General features: G+C 42.2%; 1 protein-coding gene across 1 annotated transcript in view; it reads right to left on the bottom strand.

Annotated features, from left to right (window-relative positions):
• prdm6 (PR domain containing 6) overlaps positions 1–19,583 on the bottom strand; it is a 78,703-nt gene extending 59,120 nt beyond the window's left edge. The window contains exons 1-5 of the mRNA XM_017433095.3: positions 19,291–19,583; positions 17,775–18,469; positions 12,322–12,470; positions 11,871–12,029; positions 911–1,038 (exon numbers count right to left, since the gene is read on the bottom strand). Of these exons, the coding sequence (XP_017288584.1) occupies positions 911–1,038; positions 11,871–12,029; positions 12,322–12,470; positions 17,775–18,453 (1,115 nt within the window). The 5' untranslated portion in view covers positions 18,454–18,469; positions 19,291–19,583. The remainder of the gene's footprint in view (positions 1–910; positions 1,039–11,870; positions 12,030–12,321; positions 12,471–17,774; positions 18,470–19,290) is intronic.
• Between the last annotated feature and the right edge of the window lie 683 nt (positions 19,584–20,266).

The following is a 20,266-nucleotide window of genomic DNA, read 5'->3' as shown; positions in this document are numbered from 1 at the left end:
CTTGTTCAGGAGGTTGGTCATTGAGCAGCTTGTTCAGCAGGCTGGTCATTGAGCAGCTTGTTCAGCAGGTTGGTCATTGGGCAGCTTGTTTAGCTGGTTGGTCATTGGGCAGCTTGTTCAGCTGGTTGGTCATTAAGCAGCTTGTTCAGCAGGTTGGTCATTGGGCAGCTTGTTCAGCTGGTTGGTCATTAAGCAGCTTGTTCAGCTGGTTGGTCATTGAGCAGCTTGTTCAGCTGGTTGGTCATTGGGCAGCTTGTTCAGCAGGTTGGTCATTGGGCAGCTTGTTCAGCTGGTTGGTCATTGAGCAGCTTGTTCAGCTGGTTGGTCATTGAGCAGCTTGTTCAGCAGGTTGTCATCTTTATAAAGTGCACTTCAGTGTAATCCTGCTGATTCAGACACATGTATGTGGTTAATTTACAGATACACCTGAGTTAGGGAGGAGGTGCGGCGTGACCGTTGACATCCATTAATCAGACAAACATGTGGAACATGGAAGCTGAAGCTGAAACACATGCCCCCTGTAGGCTGGCTGTGGTATAAGATTAAATCAATGTAAACAAATAGCACTAAAATAAAAACACCTCAGATAATGTTTTTAATTTAGTTGACTTCTGTTGATTCATGTCGTTCTTACCTTGCTGCTGTACGGCCCAACCTTAATCTTTTTAACATGTTTAGTTATAATTAGTTATTTGATGCCTGTTTGTGGGGCAGTGGGCGGGGCTTAAAGTCTGGCTTCAAAAAGACAACATGGCAGCGCCCATAAACAGGGATGTGTTGGCTTCAAATATAAACAGGAGACAGAGACACTTTGTCCAGCTGGTTTATGTTAACAGGTGTTGTCTCAGTGTTGTATGGACATTTTAAACAATTAAAGATACTTCTGGACTATATCCACCAGGTGTCTTACCTGTACTGTACAACCATCATGTTCTGCTCCCCACAGTGTCGGGCACAGCGGATATACCGCATCCAACTGGATTTACTGGGATCATTTCCATCAATAAAGTGCTGCAACGTTCCCTCGGCATCATAAATCTGAAACAGATGAAAACAGACAGACCAGGACATCAGGTCACATACTGCTAATGAGCTGTAGAAAGTTTATAGGCCTGCTTCTTTCATCCTTTTCTTATCCAGATTCTTTCTAAGAACACACGACCCCATGCTGACATGTCGGGGTGTGGGTCACTGCTGAGATAAACTGAACAAACAAAAAAAAAATTTAAAAAGTCCAAATAATCATTTAACCACTGCTTTAAACCACAAACATTTCAAAAACACAGAAAAGAGTGGCTTATTTAAAATAAAACAAATTAAAAACTTAGCATTCCTCAGAGTTATGCATGTCAGGATAATAAAAGTGATGATGGATCCTGGAAAACATCCAAACTGTTTCACAACCAGTGAGTTTAAACTCATTAAAAAGGTCAGAATGATGTAAGCTGAAGATTAACTTCCTGATTCACAGAGAATCTGTTTTAAAATCACAACTTCACATAGTTGGTTTTATTTATTCAACGTGTGATTGAGCTAAAACAACCTAAATAAGAGTTTGTCCTGCAGCTTTTATCCTCACCATGAGGAAGTAATGAACAAATTCATGGTAAATCCAGTTACCATGTTTATTTATTAGGATTAATAACACAATGGTGAGATCAAACTGCATGTTTCCCTAAATAAAGATTGACAGAAAGAGATGATCTGAAGTGCTTTAAAGGAATCACTGAGTCAGCCTGAGCTGTGATGATTACAGGCCTGTAGGTGATAAATGTTATACAGACATGATTTACAGCTGCTTAAAAGCTCCACTGCTTCATTCAGCAGCTGTTAGTTTGTTCCAGAGTCTATTTTCAGAAGAAACAGTTGAATAAACCACCTGAATGTTAAACTCAAACCAAAAGACTCCATTTAGAGGAAGGAGGAAGAAAGAAGAGGATATTTCTCTCTGGGGTCTCTGCTGTCAAATAAAACCGTTAATAAACGATAAAAGTCTCCAAACTTCTCTTCTTGGAGTCTTTTTCTTTTGCCGGTTCCTCTTCTTTCCCCTCCCTGCAGCCTTATCAGCGTGTTGTCATTTGTTGAAATGCAAACACTTCAGCGTGTCTGTTTTCTGGAGTGTCTTCTCCTCGAACTGAGGTGTTTTAAAATGACGCCACAGCAGCGAGACCAGCTTCTGTGGAGGTTCAGAGCCTTTGGACCCGATATTCAGCCTCACAAACTACTTATAATCCTCGTCTTCCTGATATTCATACTCTGATCTTTATCGTTCTATTTGGAAAGAATTAAAGATATACTTTAAAATATATCATAGAAGATTAGGCTTGTTGCTGCTTGAAGCTGTTATTGTACAGTTTATTTGGAAAAAATAAATCAAACTGTCCTCCCCTGAAGGCAGAAGGAGGAAAATGACAAAAGCAGAACTTTTAATTGGTTTGGAGAGCTCAGGGTTAATGTGCAGACTTTCGGAGTAAAACAACACCAGGAAATAAATCAACAGAAAGCTACCAGTGATCATAAGCAGTTAAACCGAGTCGATCCGGCCCATCTTCTGTGTGTGTGTTCATTATTAATCCATCCCTCCATCCATCCGTGGTGATGCAGTGTGACTGTATTGAGGAGGCGTCGAGTGTGTTTATAAGGTGATGACCCGAGCCGATAGCCGGCCTCTGTGCTGTCCATACAGCCAACAAACAATCAATGCAGTAAATGACTGTGAATCAAAGGAAACAGCCTCATTTATTATTCTCAGTATGTAAGCACTTTAACACGTGTTTGCAGACTGCTCAGCTTTTATCTGAAGCTCGGTTTCATACAGACTTTCTGCTCTTAGGAGAGAAACTCTTCAGGCTTCATTTCATTTGTGGGAAATTAGTCATTTTTGCAGAAATTAACAACAACAAGTTGTTCATCTGCTTTTTAGGGCTGCTGCCTCACAGAAAAACTGAGGGTCACCTGTGAGCTTGACCTTTAACCCTGTGACACTGAAATCAGTGGGGATCATCCTCCACCCAGGAGGTGTCCAGCTGTGCAGTTTGACATTTCTGTTAGAAGAAACCGTCTGTTAAACTGTCACCGCACATATTTTGGTGCTGTTTGTGTGTTTGCTGAGGTTCGCTGTGGCATGGTTTCTTTAAATGATGCAGGAAAAATAAGAATAATCCAAACTGAACAGATCAACAAACTGATGGTTCTCAGTTCAGAACGGTTCGTTTTAATTATTCTTATTGTGTTAAAAGATAAATTAAAGAACACCAACATATGTTCACACTAACCTACATTTACATAAAAACACTAAATTACACTAAAAACAATGAAAAACAGAAGAAGGAAGGTAATAAAACTGACATTTTTAGGTTTTAAAGTCCTGACGAGTTGGTTGCTGTCAGATTTAAGGTCTTCTCGGAGGAAAACCTCCAGCTGAAGGAACAGCAGCTGGTTTCTAGCCTGACGCTGTTCTGTCAGGAACCGTCTGTGTTTATCAAATCCATCGCTGCGAAATTCCATCAGCAAGACAAACAACCAAAAATCACACGCCGTTTGCTTCAACAGCCAGAAAACCTTCGGCTCCGGCTGTCATTTTTTATTTCAGAACAACAATGGTTTTTTTGTTGCAGCTTCAGTTCTTAGGATCTCAGTAAAAGATGCAGTTTGAGTGGAAGAGATGAGGCTTTAGTCTCACAGATCAGACAGGCCGCTGAAAGGATCGAACCTCAACAACTACCCATCATTTCCATCTTTGACTCGACTGACATTTTATCACTCCTCATTTCAGATAAAACTCTAAACTCTGTGCTTCATCAACCAGTCTTCTGCTGAATAACTGAAATAATAAACCAGAATATCACATTCTTTATTCAAGGTTTCAAATTATTTACAACCCTTAAAAACAATCAAAAGAAACCACATTTTAAGCTCTGTTCAGTAAGAAATCCTAATAAAGATCTAAAACTTTATTAAATGTTCTTTCACAAGTAGGTCATTAATCAGAACCTTACAGATGTTTACTGATGTTTCTGTTCTGTTGCAGCCTGACAGCTGGATGATATTTATTTTAATGTAAATAAACAAACAGCTAAGCACAGATTTAATTTACAGACAGGAGGGGACATTTCAGAAATCTATATTTCCGTTCATTTCCACCCAGATTAAAGTGAACATGTTTAGGAGTTTTGTGCTGAGTGACGATCAGTGACCTGCACAGCTTCAGCAGACATGTTCCGAAGTGTTCTGACCTTTGACCTTATCACAGAGAGGTAATGTCCTCCTTGTCCTCGTGTGTGTGTGGGGCGAGCGTTCAGACAGGAATGTGATTCAGTTATCAGTTAAAGCTCCTGAGTGCAGCTCTGGAGAAACCTCGGCACGTAAATGGCTGCTGCGCCGTCAGAGGAACATGTGTGTGTGACAAGCTTTTATACATTTATCACCGAGTGTGTGTCAGTAAGTCACTAATGCAGCTGTGAGTTATCATGTCTGAAGGTGTCAGTACACACACACACACACACACACACACACACACACGGGAAGATCTGTCCGAACAGAAGTTGCTGTGAGATGAAGTTTGGTGAAGACACAAACAGCTGATAAAGTAACAAAATGATTTTAAAATAATATGAAATTGTTCTTCACATTAAAGGAACGCTGAGTTTCAGACTGACACCACCTGACGATGAGAAACCTCGTAGAGCACGTCACTAAATGCCACCCTCAGGGTGTGTGTTGGGGATGACTCTCAGCTACAACCACCCCAAAGTTTACCTCAGTATCTGTAAAACTGAGTTAGAGACATTTTTCTGTTGTCAGCCCATCTGAAATTGGGTTGGCTCTCAACATTAAAACGGTCGCAGACGTTCAGTCAGTTTCATTAAAATCCTCCAGTGGTTGATGAGATATTTTGCTAACAGACACTCTGACTCCAACAGGCTGAAGGCTGAAGTTTCACCTCCACACAGATCAAGTTTAACTGAAGAGTCTGAGAGTCGTTATCAAACAAGTCAAAGCCTGCAGCAGACCGGATGTTCAGACTCTCAGAAACTTCCTGAATAAACGTCTTCATCAGCGTCAGGAAAAGTCCAACTGTCTCCTGTCCTCCTCGTCTTTGGGTACTGAACACAGCGTTGTCTCCTTATTCCCGTTTTTCATCCCAAATCCTGTAAAACTGCCCCTGAGAGCCGATCAATGATTGCACACTGCTGTTCTACAGCTAATCAATGAAACTCCACTAATTCTACTGTTATCTGTTTTCTCCTTCCACCTCCTCCACCTCTCCGTTTCTCCTCCACCTCCTCGTCCTAATCTTACCTTCTGTCAGGAGACGACAACAAAGAGCTCCGAATGTCTTAAATCTGTCACAGACATGAAGGTTGGTTGGTGTGACATGTTTCTGTCACTGTCTTTACACTCGCTTGGTTAAAAAGTTGTTGAAATGATCCAATCAGAGGCTCAACGGAACAGAAAGTGTTACCGTCCATGTGCCGAGGAGCAGGATTTGAACCCATTGAAATAAATCATCTGTCTTGTTGTGAAGCATCACATCCTGAAGGAAACTCACAGAATCTCAAACACCTGAGCTGGAGACCATCTTCAAGGAGAAGCTTCCTCTTTATTACATGTTTGACGGGCACTAACTAAATTACTGATAAATAACCAAGCAGTTCAGTGGATTATCTGAAACACCCACAGTCACCAGATTATTACTTTCTTTATTTAACAGCAGATTTTATTTTAAAAGCACCTTCTCAAATATAAGATTAAATAGATGTTCTGCTTTCAGAAAAGGTAACGATCATTTCCAGCTGAAACTTTGATCCAGTGCTTCCCTAAAACCAAATAATTTGGTTCTGATGTCTTCTATGAACTCAGCTTTATTTATAAGTTGGATTCATTAAAATGGTTTTAGCCCGTCTTCTTTCTCAGAGGCTCCAGTGTTTTCCTGTAAAGTTCATGTTTGGGACGTTTTACAGGAACTGACCCTTTATTTAAGAAAGAAAACACACGTACCCTCCATCTGATTGCCCTCATCGCTGCCACTCCAACCGTTAGCTCGTCTGGAGATAAAGTCTTCTTTAAAAACTACAGAACTCCTCGTTCTGACGGGCTGGTATTCAGTCCATCAGAACCTTTAGTCCCTAAAACACAAAATGTCACCAAGAGGTCCATTTCTCAGCAGACCGCCTGACAAACCGTGCTGCCATTACTGCCATCATAAGAGCAACAGAGGGGCCTCCACAGGCAGCCAGAACCACTTCCCCGTCTGAACCGGGCCAAACATAAATCAGTGGCTAATAACTGTCCACAGAAATGGATAATATTTGGATAACTGAGCCCGATTCACCACAGGGTCAACACACAAAACGTCTTGTCTGCAGGCGGCAGAGACGAGCAGTGGAGCGTGAAGAAAAACTAACACCACCGACCCACCGAGCAGAGGTACCACCACCCACCAACAGAACCTCCAACACCCACAGGTCCAAGGTACCATCACCCACCAACAGAACCTCCTACACCTATAGGTCTGAGGTACCATCACCCACCAACAGAACCTCCTACACCTATAGGTCTGAGGTACCATCACCCACCAACAGAACCTCCTACACCTATAGGTCTGAGGTACCATCACCCACCAACAGAACCTCCTACACCTATAGGTCTGAGGTACCATCACCTACCAACAGAACCTAGCTGAAGTTAGTCTCTGCAGCTCTGAATACAAACACTCATTTTAATGTTATTTTGGGTCAAAGCTACAAAGACCCGCTGCAGAGGAACCAAAGAGCTACATGTGGCCCTGGAGCCGTAGGTTGCAGACCCATCTTTGTTTTTCAGAGTTCCCTCCTCTCTGATGTTTGCATTCCTTCTATTTTCTGTTCTCCCTTTTCCACTAAATAATGTTTTGCAAAGTGCTGAATCAGTAAAGTTTGGTTTATTTTGCCCCGCCCCACAGCTGTTACAATCAGCCTGACACGACTTAAACAACCAATCACAGCATCCATAAACACGCACTTCAATACTAGGCCAAGTGTCCCACCTGACCCGGTTTACAGAAGCTGCCATGTTGGATTTTTGGAACCAGAGTCTGTGCGCTTTAAACCCCGCCCACTGGTGTCACATGACCTTTCTTTACACAAGAAATAACCAATTACAGCTAAACATGTCAGAAAAATTAATATCTGAGCGAACAAGGTAAGAAGTGCAGAACTGAGTCACCCCTGAGAAACGTTTCTGAGGAGAGTTTCTTTATTTAACTAAGAGCAAAGTTCTGTTTGCTTTAGAGACCGGACTTAGAACTGGTCCTGGGTCCATCCTGTGGACTTCCTGTAGCTTCCTGTAAGGAGTCTAACAGTTTAACACACGTCTACAGTTCCTCCAGGGTTAATCCTCAGCTGTGACATACTTCACAGGATAATACAGGTAAACTTCAACCTGTTGGCTCCCAGGTCACATAAAACTACTTCACCAGTAAAATTATTCTAATATCTCAGAATGATTTATCTTTTCTAACTTTAAAAATCTTTTACAAGAATGCTGCAGAAATAAAACCTTGTTCAAAGATCTTTAAGAGGCGTTTTCCTTACAGAACATGCAGGACGTGTAAAAACCATAAAACCCTTCAGACTGAGGAGAACTGATGGAACATGAAGGAAACTGCTGAAGCTGGAGATCGCAGGCCACGCCGCGGCACAAACCAACGAAGAAGAAACGAGCCGCGGCTCAGATCAAACAGAACACGCTACATACATGCTCCGACACGGTGGAAAATCCCGCTTTTTGTCCTCAAACCCCTGCGGTTATTAAAGCCGCCGGGCGAGAGAAATGAGAGCGGTCCGACCCGGCTCGCAGAGTGGGTTTAAGCAAACAGAACCGGGCTGAGCCGTGGGTTTATAGCAGGTCAGCTTAGACTTGTGACGATCTGATGTTAACACCTAAAGACCCCAACTTAAACATCAGCTGGAAAACTAACAAAAGACACTGAATTATAAACCTTTTTATTAAAGAGGCGCCACACAAAGCAGGTAAACCCTCACCTGACGCTCTCAGCTACACAAAAAGCTTTCTCTTCTTTTTAAAGGAGAAGAAATGGACCATCGCTGAAGGCCACCTATCACAATGTTTTAACTAGTGCACTTTTTCTCAACTTCTACTTTCTCTTTTCCTCAGTTATGTCTGGCTCAAATCACAAACTCTCTCAGGGTCTGTTACACAACTTCAGACCTCTGCAGTGTCCTAATAAACCGACACACGTCTTTAAACTGTCTTTACAAGCTTGTCTTGGAATCATGGAAACTGTAAAAAATCTCCTTCAGGTAATTTGTGTTCAAATCAAAAGGGCTGTTTTTCCACTACGATCAGGGCGGCTGGAGCTGGATCCTTACCGGTTCTTTCAAACTCCAGCTAAGAAGCAGTTTGGTTTCCTACAGAACCAGCTCAGAACCACGGCGTTATTTCACATTAAACGTCTCTTAGAGTGAAGCATGTATTTCATGAAGCTGATTTCAAGAACTGGTCGTTGAAAAGGCAGCCAGACAGCTCGCTGCTCGCTTCGACACAAACAGAAAAATCAGCTCTAAGTTCTGTTCCACGATTGAGAACATGTTAAAGTTTCCATCACTATTTAGTATTGATCAAAAAATTAATTATTGAACATTTTACTAAGACGACGGTGTCATGACCCGGTTGTGATTCTGTAGATGGAGCGCTGATGCGATCAGAGTTTAATAAAACCCAGAGAACACAAACATGAAATAATGACATCAGTCAGGAAAACAGAGGCCCGGCTGGACGCTGTGACCACAAACCACCGCAAACACAAAGTCTGAGAGAAATCTGCAGGGAGCAACATCATGATGGACAGACTGACAAACACACACAGACACGCACAAAAAACCCCACAATACAGAGCAGCATTTCTGAATCCTCATGTGTCCCATCAAAAGCCAACAAACTAAATATTTAGCCTCAAACGGCTCTGAATTTGGATGTTTGCTCCTTGTTTTTCCTGACGGTCCGCTCTCTGCTGTGTCTAAAAGAAAAGTCCAGTAAAACCCAGCGGGACGAGGTCAGCGCCGCGAGCAGCCGGGCGGCTCGGCTGTTTTTACTACAAATTCTTTTCAATCAGGACGGCCTCGAGGAACGGACCGGGAGGCCGCCGCTTCAAACCGACAAGGAGAAACTGACTTGCTCAAATATTATTCTAAACATGAGAGCTTCTCTGACGGGAGGAGGCCACTTCAAGACGGGAGACTATTCAGAGCTTTTAACACCGCTTTAAATACGATACGAATGGGAACAAGAAGAAAGTCCAGACTCAGATGTCTGAACGCTCACGTCGCCTTTCATCGAAGTGTGACTGACGTCCTCATTCTGCGCCGGTGATCAGATGTAAACTTTGGAGGAAACAAACATGTCCGATCATTTGTTTCGGCTCTGACTGCAACCCTGAGCCACACGCTGACACGTGTAGCGTCCATCTTTAGGACCACCGTCCGTTCACTGCAGCCTGATGGCTTTTAGGTTAGAATGTCAACAACCAAACAAACAAAACTCTGAACTGAGCATTGAGACCTGCGGTGGTGATTTTTATCTTTCTGAATGCTTTCATCTCGCCGTATTTATGGGAGTTTTTAGAAATAAAACCCATAAAGTGATATTAAGGTAAATTAATTGTTAATCTGTGTCTGTCCTCCTCACGCCTCTGAGGTTTCTGATAGTTTGGGGTCTTTATTTTTCGGATCGGGCTCTCCTTCTGTTTCTTATGATCGTTGGTTTTAATGTCTGCAGCTCAAAGACTTTATTTATTTAATCCTTTCTGCTGGTTTCTGTAATCATCCATGTTTCTTTTTTGTTTCCTTCATTCTCACCTCGTCCTTCCTTGGATCTTCTCTCATTTCCTTCCCTTTTCATTCCTTCCTATCATTTCTAAATGTTGTTTTTCTGTTTTCCTTCTGTTTCTTTATTATTATGAAGCTGTTTAAATGTTGAATCCTGGTGTGTTTTAAGTTAAACCAGTGAAACATGAAGTGATTTTTATCGCCTTCAGACTTTAAAATGATGCTTAGATCAGAAACTGAAGAAGCAAAATGAAGTTTTTCTTAAAGTTGTTTGTTCTGATCTTTAAACCAAGTGTTATCTTAAAGACATTTGGAGTAAAACAGAAACCACAGGAGAACATGTTCACGTGTTCTCCTGATGTTTGGACGTTTACAGAACGATTTCTCCGTAAACTCGACTCTGAGATCGAACGTCTGGATGTTAAATACTGCAGAACCATTAAATCCTCCACTGTTTAACCCAAACAGAAGAGAAAGTGTCTCAATTGAAACTGTTCCTCCTGAGCAGCATGGACAACATGACAGCAGCTCCCTGATTGGCTATAGGACACGCATCACTTCCTGTTTCTGGGAGCGTCAGTTTAACTACCAGAGAGTTTTAATGGGATCTGTGTGCAGCGCTGCTTCATCAATAGACCTAATGACCGGTTGCACCCTGGCAGCCGATAACTCGCCGATGGTTAGAGGCAGGCTGTCGGATCAGTGGTTCTGCTGGGCTGAGGGGCTTCAAAGGCTGGTCTGAGACCCCACACAGGGCCAAATGTGACTGCTACTGGGTCCAACTTAACTGCAACCAGAAGAACACCGTCTCCTCCTCACTTTGAGATCTGTATCAGTGAGCAGGTGTTTGTTAGCATCTAAACTGCCCCACATTAGTTTAGATGAAACTATCCTAAAACATTAAGTTACAAAGAGCTGCGCAGGACGAGGTGGTCTGGTCTGGTTTTGACCACAGGATGTTCCACTCTGACTGCCTCTCGTCAATCTAACCGTTCTGCTGAACCTTTAAGGTTTCTGAAAGGAAGCATCGTGTCAGCTCTTCACCGTCGAGCTGGTCGTTAGAGGACAATGACTTTAACGGCTCAGAAACATCTGTGGGGATCAGGATCATCAGCAAAAGTTCTGTTTTAAATCCTGTACTCTGCAGCTCCTAATGAACCTGACCCATGACCTCTTCTTCAGTTTCCCTGACCTCTGACCTCTGTCCTGCCTCCTCCTCCTGTGGAGGCCAACAGCAGAGACTGATGTTCGGTCAACCGCCGTCTGACTGACCTTTACCGGCCGGGCCGCAGGGGACTCATCCATCTCTGTGTCCATCTCCCAGCATCCTTCACTCCCGCCCCGCTCTCTAATGCTAATGCAGCTGTTTATAACTGCCCCATTGACTTTCTCCTGCCACTGTATGTAAATACAATCTGCTCTGATCAATGGGCTGGGAGGCGACGCAGCGCTGACCAAACTCACAAACACAAACGATCCCGTTTAAATTTACTGCAATTATTAGGTTTTATGCAAAAACATGATGCATAAACAACTATTAAAGACAACAGAATTCATCTGAAGTGATAAGAAACTCAGAACGGATGGATGGATTAACCAATTAACTGAAGGATGAATTTAAATTCTGATGATCAGCAGTTTAACGGGTCAACTACTTCAAACCAAAACTTCTCTATTTAAACACACTGAATGTTTAAATGCTCTTTTCTTCCACATGCAATTTGTACAATCAACTTAAACTCTTTAATTTATTGGCTTTTCTCTGACCTTTCTTAGTGTTTAACTCGAGTTGTTACTGTATAACTTCTTCCTGAGGTTTTTATTCTTGATTGTCTTGTTGGGTTTTTACTGAATCTCGCCTTTGAGAGACAAATGAAGCTGAACTGAACTAAATATTATGACCCACCTCCGAAGGTGAAGGGACAGTAATAGGTAATGTTATAGAGAAACTATTTTAAATCTACTCTTAGTCCCATCTGTGGCACTAAAAACAGGTCAGATGTCACTTCCTCCTCGCCGTTCGCAGCACAGAGACAAACTTACCTCCCACAGGTGTCTGGTGTTCCTCATGGCACCGGACTGCAGTTTGTCCACCAGCAGAGGGACGCCCTGAAACGGGCCGATCCAGGTTCCCTGAGGGATCCTCTGAGCCGCGCAGATCCCATAACCCAGACCAGGAACCGTACTGGTGCAGAGACACACCTGCACTCACAGACCAACATTTATCAAACTTCATTTAGAATGCTGTATGAAGGATTTTCATCATTTTCTAACAGGATTTTAGCTTTAGGCAACTTTTGTTTTTGGTAAATGTCTGTTATTCAGTTTTTGTTTTTACTAACAAGTTAAATTTGTTTTTAAACAAAGTCTCCTTTTTACTTTTCATAACTATCATAGTTTAATGGCGGTTTGTTGTCATCTGAGCTTTAAGATGTCAATAAATCCTAATTATTGCACATTAAATGTGACAGACAGACAGAGAGGAAGCTGTCACCTCTCTGGGCAGATCTCTCAGCCAATCAGGGACGTCCGGCAGCGGGACAGGCGCCGCCGTGCTGCTGGTGCCGACGAGGCGGCGAAGAGAGTGAAGAGGGCCGTGCATCGGACACTCGCCGTTCCTGTTGTCTGCACACATGTCACAACCTGCAGAGGGGACAAGGACACAGACTCAGGTTCACAACCAGCAGAGGGGACAAGGACAAAGATTCAGGTTCACAACCTGCAGAGGGGACAAGGAGACAGAACATGCAACAGAATCGACCATAGACCTGTCTGCAGGCACGCCGTGAGGTCACAAGCGTGTAAATTATAGTTTGTTTACTAGGCATGGCCATTTTAAGGGACCTAGACAAAGAGGGATGTACGTAAACAATGCCAGCTCCAGCAGTAGAAAGTGCTGAACTGATCCAGATGGCAACAGTCCCAAAGTTTCTACAGAGGACAAATACCTGCAGGATTCAGAGCATTACTGAAGCTGAAATATGATTGTTGGCTTGAGTCTGTTCATCCCAGGTAAATGCTGGGTTTAATTTAGTGCTATGAAGAACCCAGGTTCTCAGACAGTAAACACAGAGCTGTATTTTACTGCTGGGTGGGATCAGTTCACTGACCGTCCTCTGGACAAATTACAGCCAACGAGTTTAAACAGACTCAGCTCATCAGGACCAAACACTGAGAAATGCCATTCTTACTGTCATTAAGGACAGGGGGAAGCCTCACAAAATTAATCAGTCCATCATTTTATTAAACATTGGTCAATAAATACTAAAACAAAACACATCCAGGTATTTTATTTAAAATATACGTAAATAAATGAGGTTTCTACAGGTAAAATGGCTGGATTCCGGGTGTTTTCCAATGATTCAACAGTATTTCCCTCAGTTTACAGCTTATAGGTGATATGAAGTATTGATTTATTTTTATTTTATAGCAGACTTTGGTCCGGTGGGTGCTTAAAGTGCTTTATAAATAAAGTGGGTATGGTATGATTCTGTCCTGAATTAACTTAAAAGCAGAACTGACAACAAAAGGCCATGACCACCAATTAAAACTTATAAAACACTTGTTTTTACCAAATGAAACGTTGATATTATCAGATCCCGAGTGAACATATTTTTGTTTCTCCTCTTTGAGCCGTTTATATTTAAGTATTTAAGTAAAATAATAAAACTCCATAATGGATGCAAACCGCTAATGCTAATGTTAGCTAAAATGTAAATTAGGCTAAAAGTTTGAAGATTCATTTATTCACTTAATCTTATTAAAAAACTCTAAATGTGCTGTAAATTAACAAGATAACGTATTTATTTAACCACTTACATGAAGTCTGTTTTCTTAGAATGGCTGGTTTTAATCGTCTTTAAGGAGCTTTAATTAACTTTAAGCTAACACCGTGTTGACGGTGGGTTGGATCATACCAACTGACGGTCCGCTGAAGGGGGGTCAGAGTTTTTATTAAAATCTTTTCCAGACTTAAATTTAACAAAAGTGTTCTACAATGTGTTATTATGGATAATAAAGAATACATAGATCTTTGAAAACCACCGACCTGTAGTTTTTAATGTAATTAATGGGGGTTATGTTTTAAATAAGGAGGGCTCAAACACCCCCATCTACATCAGACATGGTTGGACCAGTCTCAGTCATTTAGGTTTATGTGAAATGTCTTTCAGTCCATTTTATCTTAAATTAATGAAAAATAAAAATTAATTGATTATTTTTATGATGGTTTTTTTACCTTAATTTAATTTATTTATTATGTATTTAAAAGTGTTTTTTAAAAACTGTGTTTTCTGATTTGATGCTTTCTTTTCTGACATTTTGTTGTTAATTTCTGTTTCTCAAAAAATGTGATTGTGCTTCATAAAGTGCTGATAGATTTTCTTTTCTGATACACTGTGTTTTATGAAATGTTGATATATATATATATTGGAGTAATGTTTGTGTTGCATCACCAGAATAAAACCCTTTAAAGCGTTTTGTAATGTTTCAGAACACGCTGGAGTCTCTTTTTCGGGCTCTGCAGAAATGGACCGGGCCTCTGAGTGAAAAACTGCAGCTGAAGAAAAAAAAAGGATCCTGTTTCCACTGCAGTCCAAACGAGGGAAAAAGGCTCTCCGCCGTGTTTTTCCAGGCTAAATGTGGCGAGCGGCTTATTGTTGTGAAATTAGTGAGTGTCAACATTTACTCAGAGATGCAGGCTGACAGTAATGGATGCTAATTGACTGCAGCAACATAATGAGAGATGATTATCAGGGCAGAAAACTCCCACAGAGGCTGAAGGAACAGGATGTTAATGTTGGTTTTTTCTGTTTTTCCTCAACTTTAATACTTGCCATTTGAAAGACTGGCAGCTGTTTTTACCCGTGATTGATTGAAGTTAATTAAATCATTAAATCAGCCCGAGTCGTTTATTAACCAACGCAGGGCAGCTTCACGGCTCAGGAAATGGGAAGAATTTCACTTTATGAAAGCAGTTTGAATGTTTTCACCTCTGCCTGTGGGAAAAACTAACACATGAACGCATTAAAGCTCTGCCATTCCTGCGAGGAATGCCTGTCACCCGCCGCCCTAAGGTTAGGTGACGTTTTAATCAAACCTTAAAACTGCATTAGGGATGACTCTCAGCTACTTTGGCTGTGGCAGCCATCTTGAAGTCCCAAAGAGATGTCAGATCTGCTTTTAACAGAGGCCTGAAGGCAGGTTTGAGACTGAGGGAGGAAACAGGAGAACACGTAAACTCCACACAGACAGACCAGGTCCAACCCGGGGCTTGAACCCAGGACCTTCTTGCAGTGAGGCAGCAACACTGACCACTACTCCAACATGCTGCCCAGTAAAACTAAAAGCAGACAAACTGAGGTTCTCCATGTTTCTGAGTCTCAGTTGGTTTTAAAAACAAGAAAGTCTTTTTCTTTTCCTGCCAGATCTTCAGCCGTTTTTATCCTAAAATAATTTATTTCTGTGTTTTTATCAAATTCACAAAATGAGGGAAGGAAATAATCGTCCCACTCATGTCCCCGAACTACAGACGGACAGGAAGCTGAAGCCTCCGAGGACCAGCGTCCCCTGCTGGACGTCTCCATGTGACCTGATGGGACATTGTCCCAACTGTCTCCGCTGAGACACTTAAGATCAGATCAGAGTCTTATTTAAAGATGCGATGATAAAATAGACAAAATAAAAATAAAAGAGCAGATCTTTATCCAAACGAGCTCCTCAGATGGTCTGCCTTAAACGTTTCCTAGGGTTTAATTAAAATAATAATTAAAATGAACAGATGTTTCCAGCTTTAAATCAGAAACAAACTGAAGCTGGTTACAGATGTTTTTATTCACCAAACACGAAGATCTGAGCTTTAGTTCCTTTTCTGCTCCAAACGGTTAAAATCACACCTTAAACCAGGAAGATGGGCTCATTTCATTCAGAAGAAGAAAAACACAAAAACTTCATTTAATGTCAAGTTTGTTGCTGCATTAGAAAACTAAATGAGCTTCAAACAGAAACAGGATCGTTTTATTTTTCTGCTTCTTTTTAACACGACTAAAACTAAAATCATCTGATCTGAATTATTTTATTTCATGTTTCTGTTGCTAAACAATCTGACCTTTGACCTCTGAGAGTCACAGAGGCTCCACTGTGGTTTCTGAAAATAATTTACTTTAAAATAAAAACAAAAAGATGAGTCATAAAGATTAAAGTTACCAAATAACTAAAATATTCAGACAAACTTGGAGGAATTTTATTCCATAAATCAGCTGAAAACCTCTGAGGAGATTTTAAAGTTTTAAAACAAATACATCAGTTATATTGTTTGTTTTTATTCTTATTTTCTGACTGAATGAAATAAATCCTTAAATCTGAACAAACAGCTTTAATTTCTGTAAAATAATCTTAGTTTTATTTTGACTCCAAAACCTGAAAACCTGAAGTTTAAACTCAGATTCTGAGAGGAAATGAAACCTGAAAGTTAAATTAAATGAATTATAATTATTATAATAATAATAATAATTATTATTATTATTGTTTTCTCAGCAGATTTCCTGTGACCAAATGTTTGTGGCCAAACAGTAAAAAAAGTTTTAATGTTAAAAACTGAAATAAATCAGTTTTTTTCCCTGTTTTAAATCTTTTTATTTAAAAGATTTAATAATAAATTAATTGAAACATCAGAGGAGCCGCTTTTATTGTTGTTGTTGTCTCTGAGGTCTCTGAGACTTCTTCCTCCCCTCTGGGATCAGAACCGGCTCGGTTCGGATGATGAATCGCGGGTCTGAGGATCGAACCCCCCTCCTCAGCTGGTCTTTATTTCCCGCCTCTCCGTCTCTCACCTGCCCACCTGCTCACCTGGAGCCGGAGGAGGAGGAGGAGGAGGATGAAGGTTTGTTTAGATTCTGTTAAATATTTAAATATATTAAACCTTTTATAAATTAATAAAACATCAAACTGAAGCCGCTTCAATAAATTTAATTTAATTTTTAGTAAAAACTAAAATTAAATCCTTCATTAGAGCCGCGCACGCGACGCGCGCGCTCCTCCAGACTCAATAAAAACATTTTTTAATTTATTCTTTAAAATCTAAAAACTCTAAATACAAATAAAACCGGTCCGACTCCGAACAGAACCGATCCGGAACCGAGCCCAGGACGGACTCACGGGCACGCGCAGTGAAACGGATCCCCGCACGGGCCGCTGAGGTTAACGAACCGAACCGAACCCAGACCAGAACCCTGAGGAGGGTTCAACCAGCGCGTGTGCGTGCGTGCGTGTGCGCACCCCTTCACGCATGACGGCGCTCCGTCAATATCTGTCCCGTGCACGCGCGCGGAGAAAAATGATTTTAAACTAAAATCTTCCTGAAGGAAAAGAAAAGGACAGCTTTTATTTTGAAATGTTTTAAAATAAAATATTCGGTTTGTTTTTGATGAAGAAATAAAAAAAATAAATTTATCATTCGAAATAAAACCAAAAATCTAACCCTGCTGCTGCCCTTTGACCTCTGACCCCAGACGCCCCTGCTCCTTCAGCTACTGTCCGCACACACACACCCCAGGTCTGGTAGATGTGAGCTCTTCATTTAAACATTTAAATTAAAATAAAAAAATATTCAAATAATTCAAGTTAAATTTATTTCCATATCTGTTTGAGGCCTGAGGCCCAAACAATAAAAAGGACAAATAAATAAAATCTGTTTTAAGATTTAAAACATGAAAACAGATCAAAGAGCAGGAAGGTTTGATTTAACCTGATAAACTAATTTAATTTATGATTTGTTCTTTTAAAACTTGATCTTTCTGTGAAGATAAAAGATCAAAGTGAGGTCAAAGGTCATCGCAGGTAAACAGGCTGACAACACAGAGAGGTCGAAGGTCAACGCGCAGATCTCTGAAGATCACAGAAGATGTTTGTGTGTGTATGTGTGTGTGTATGTGTGTGTGACAGACGTACGGTTGTTGGCCTCCCCAGCGTTGCTCAGGGGGATGATCTCCATCCTCTGCTGACCGTACAGGTAGTAGTCCAGCTCCTCAGACGTCAGTTTGAATCTCGCCGTGGCTCCTTTGCCTCCTCCCTCGTCCCCCCCTCCTCCCCCGCTGCTCTTCATGCTGGACGACACCACCCCCACCCCCCCACAGCCCTGCTCCTTGGCCTGATGGAGGAGCTCCACCGCCTGGCTGTGACCCTGCTGGTTCTCTGGGGGGACCACCACCACCAGGTCTCCTGCCGGTCCTCCTGCCGGTCCTACAGGCCCGGTGCAGACCGGCGCCAGCGCCTGCCCGAAGAGGGCGATCTGTTGAGGGACGGGGAGCTGAGACACTCCTGAGGGGGTGGAGATGGAGATGGAGGAGGATGGGGTGAGCGCCGCCGAAGAAGAGGAAGAAGCTGCAGAGGAGGAAGAGGCTGAGGAGGAAGAGGAGGAGGGCGTGCAGTGCGTGGAGGCCAGGAGGTGGCTGTGCAGGCGGGACGGGCGCAGGGCGCCCACGGGGATGGAGAGGCGGTCCGGAGGGGGGGCCGGCGGGACCAGAGGAGCCTTCAGCTGGGCCTGAGGGAAGAGCTGCTGCCAGTGCTGCAGGTAGGACGGGTCCACCTTCAGGAAGGCAGAACCGCTCGGGTCACCCGGCTTCAACATGGCTGCCCGCTGAGCGCTGGGGGGGAGAACAGAGAGGGGGGGTCAGTCAGTCACAGAAACATCCAGAACACGGGAGGAACAGGGGTGGAACACGGGAGGAACACGGGAGGAACAGGAGACCCACAACAGGAATCCTCAGCCTGAAGTCTAAAGAATCTAAAGAACAAAAATGTGAGGAGAACCAAACGTCTGACTTCATCTGCTTTCACTCCAATCAATTCTACAGTTTTACAACCAAGAGATCAGAATGTTTCTAAATAAAGTTTAAAACCCAAAATGTTAAACATTAAATCTATAAATGTGGCACTTTAACATCTTTAACCTCATTTCCAAATAAACCTTCAAACTGACCTGTTTAAATTAAAACTCCTCAGGTTATTAATTTCAATTCAGATTTAAAAGATTTCTGCTCCGTTTTCACAGAAATTAAACTGATCTTTGATTAAAGTCCAATAATTACCTAAAGATCAATATTTAAAAGAAATAAATGACTTTTGTCGATTGATTTCCTTTTTGTAAAAAGGTCTGAAAATCTATTTTTAGTTACAAAAATTAAAAAAAGTATTTAAAAAATATTTAAACAAAAACGAAACAGAAGAAAAAAAATTCACCAACAATAAAAATAAATCCGTAAATGTTTTTTCTGTTTTTAAAACTGATTCGACTTGTTGGATAATTTCCTAAATTAACCCCCTGAATGTTAATTTAATGATCTGCTGCTTTGAAGGAAAATCAGAGTTTTTACAACATTTCTGGGATTTTTCAGCAGCTGTTTCCTTCTCCGGTGGTTTTATTTTACGCATCAAATCAAAGCTCCAGGAGCGCGCGCACACTCACATGCACTCTCGGAGGTAGTTTACAGTGTCACCCAGCCGCGGAGGAAAACTTTCATCTGAACCAACGGACAGAAGATCCCTTCAGGTCCAAGTTCAGCCGGCGGGGCTGCGCTCGGAGTGCGCCCGGGCAGAGGCGGCCGTCGGCGGGCAGACACGCGCGGAGACTCCGCTGCTCCTCCCGGAGGTGTCGGCTCCTCGCGGCTGGCGGAGCGGCTCTGGCTGCTGGCTTTTGGTCTCCGGGCAGCGGTGCAAGGTTCGGTCCTCCTCCGGGCTGCGGTGGAGCATCGACGGGAGCCGGGACGGTCCGCTGCGTCCTGCGCGTCTCCGGAGCCAAAACTGCGCGAGCCTCTCCCTGTCCGCGCTCCCCCCTCCACGCGCGCCCTCCCCTCCACTCCTCTAATTCTCACGGATCAGTCTTCAGCCTCTTTTTCTCCAATCTCTCACTCCGCTCTCCTCCTTCATCCTTTCTTTTCTCCAAAACTGCGTTTGTCTTTTTTCTGTTTTTCCTCCCAGCTGGAAGTTTGTTTCTTCTTCATCTTCGGTTCTGTTCTCTGCAGTTCTGCTCACTCCAGCCGGTCCAATTCATCTTTTTACAACCAGAACCCGGTTTAGGTCAGGATGAGCAGAACTGAGCAGAAAGATTCATCCAATCTTATTTATTTTATTTAAATCCTCTGAAAAGATTAATTCTTTGTGAGTCTGTCAAAAAATAAAAAGTCAAAATGCAAAAGAAATAAAACAACAATGACCTAAAACTGTAAACAAAATAACTTTTACTGAGTGTTTCATGTTGGATTAAAGTGGTGAAAAGATTTAAAAGTATATCTGAGGAGTAAACAACAACAACAACAATAATAAAACTACTCATCCTGGTTTGGAGGAAATAACCAAACGTGGCCAGCAGGTGGCGCTGTTACAGATTTTTCACAGAACCAGTAGAACAGTGTGGTGATCACTAACTGAAAACACAGGAGAAC

The sequence above is a fragment of the Kryptolebias marmoratus genome, linkage group LG1, assembly GCF_001649575.2.
Source record: "Kryptolebias marmoratus isolate JLee-2015 linkage group LG1, ASM164957v2, whole genome shotgun sequence".
In the NCBI taxonomy this organism is placed as follows: Eukaryota; Metazoa; Chordata; class Actinopteri; order Cyprinodontiformes; family Rivulidae; genus Kryptolebias; species Kryptolebias marmoratus.
This window is presented reverse-complemented; position numbering and strand designations above follow the sequence as displayed.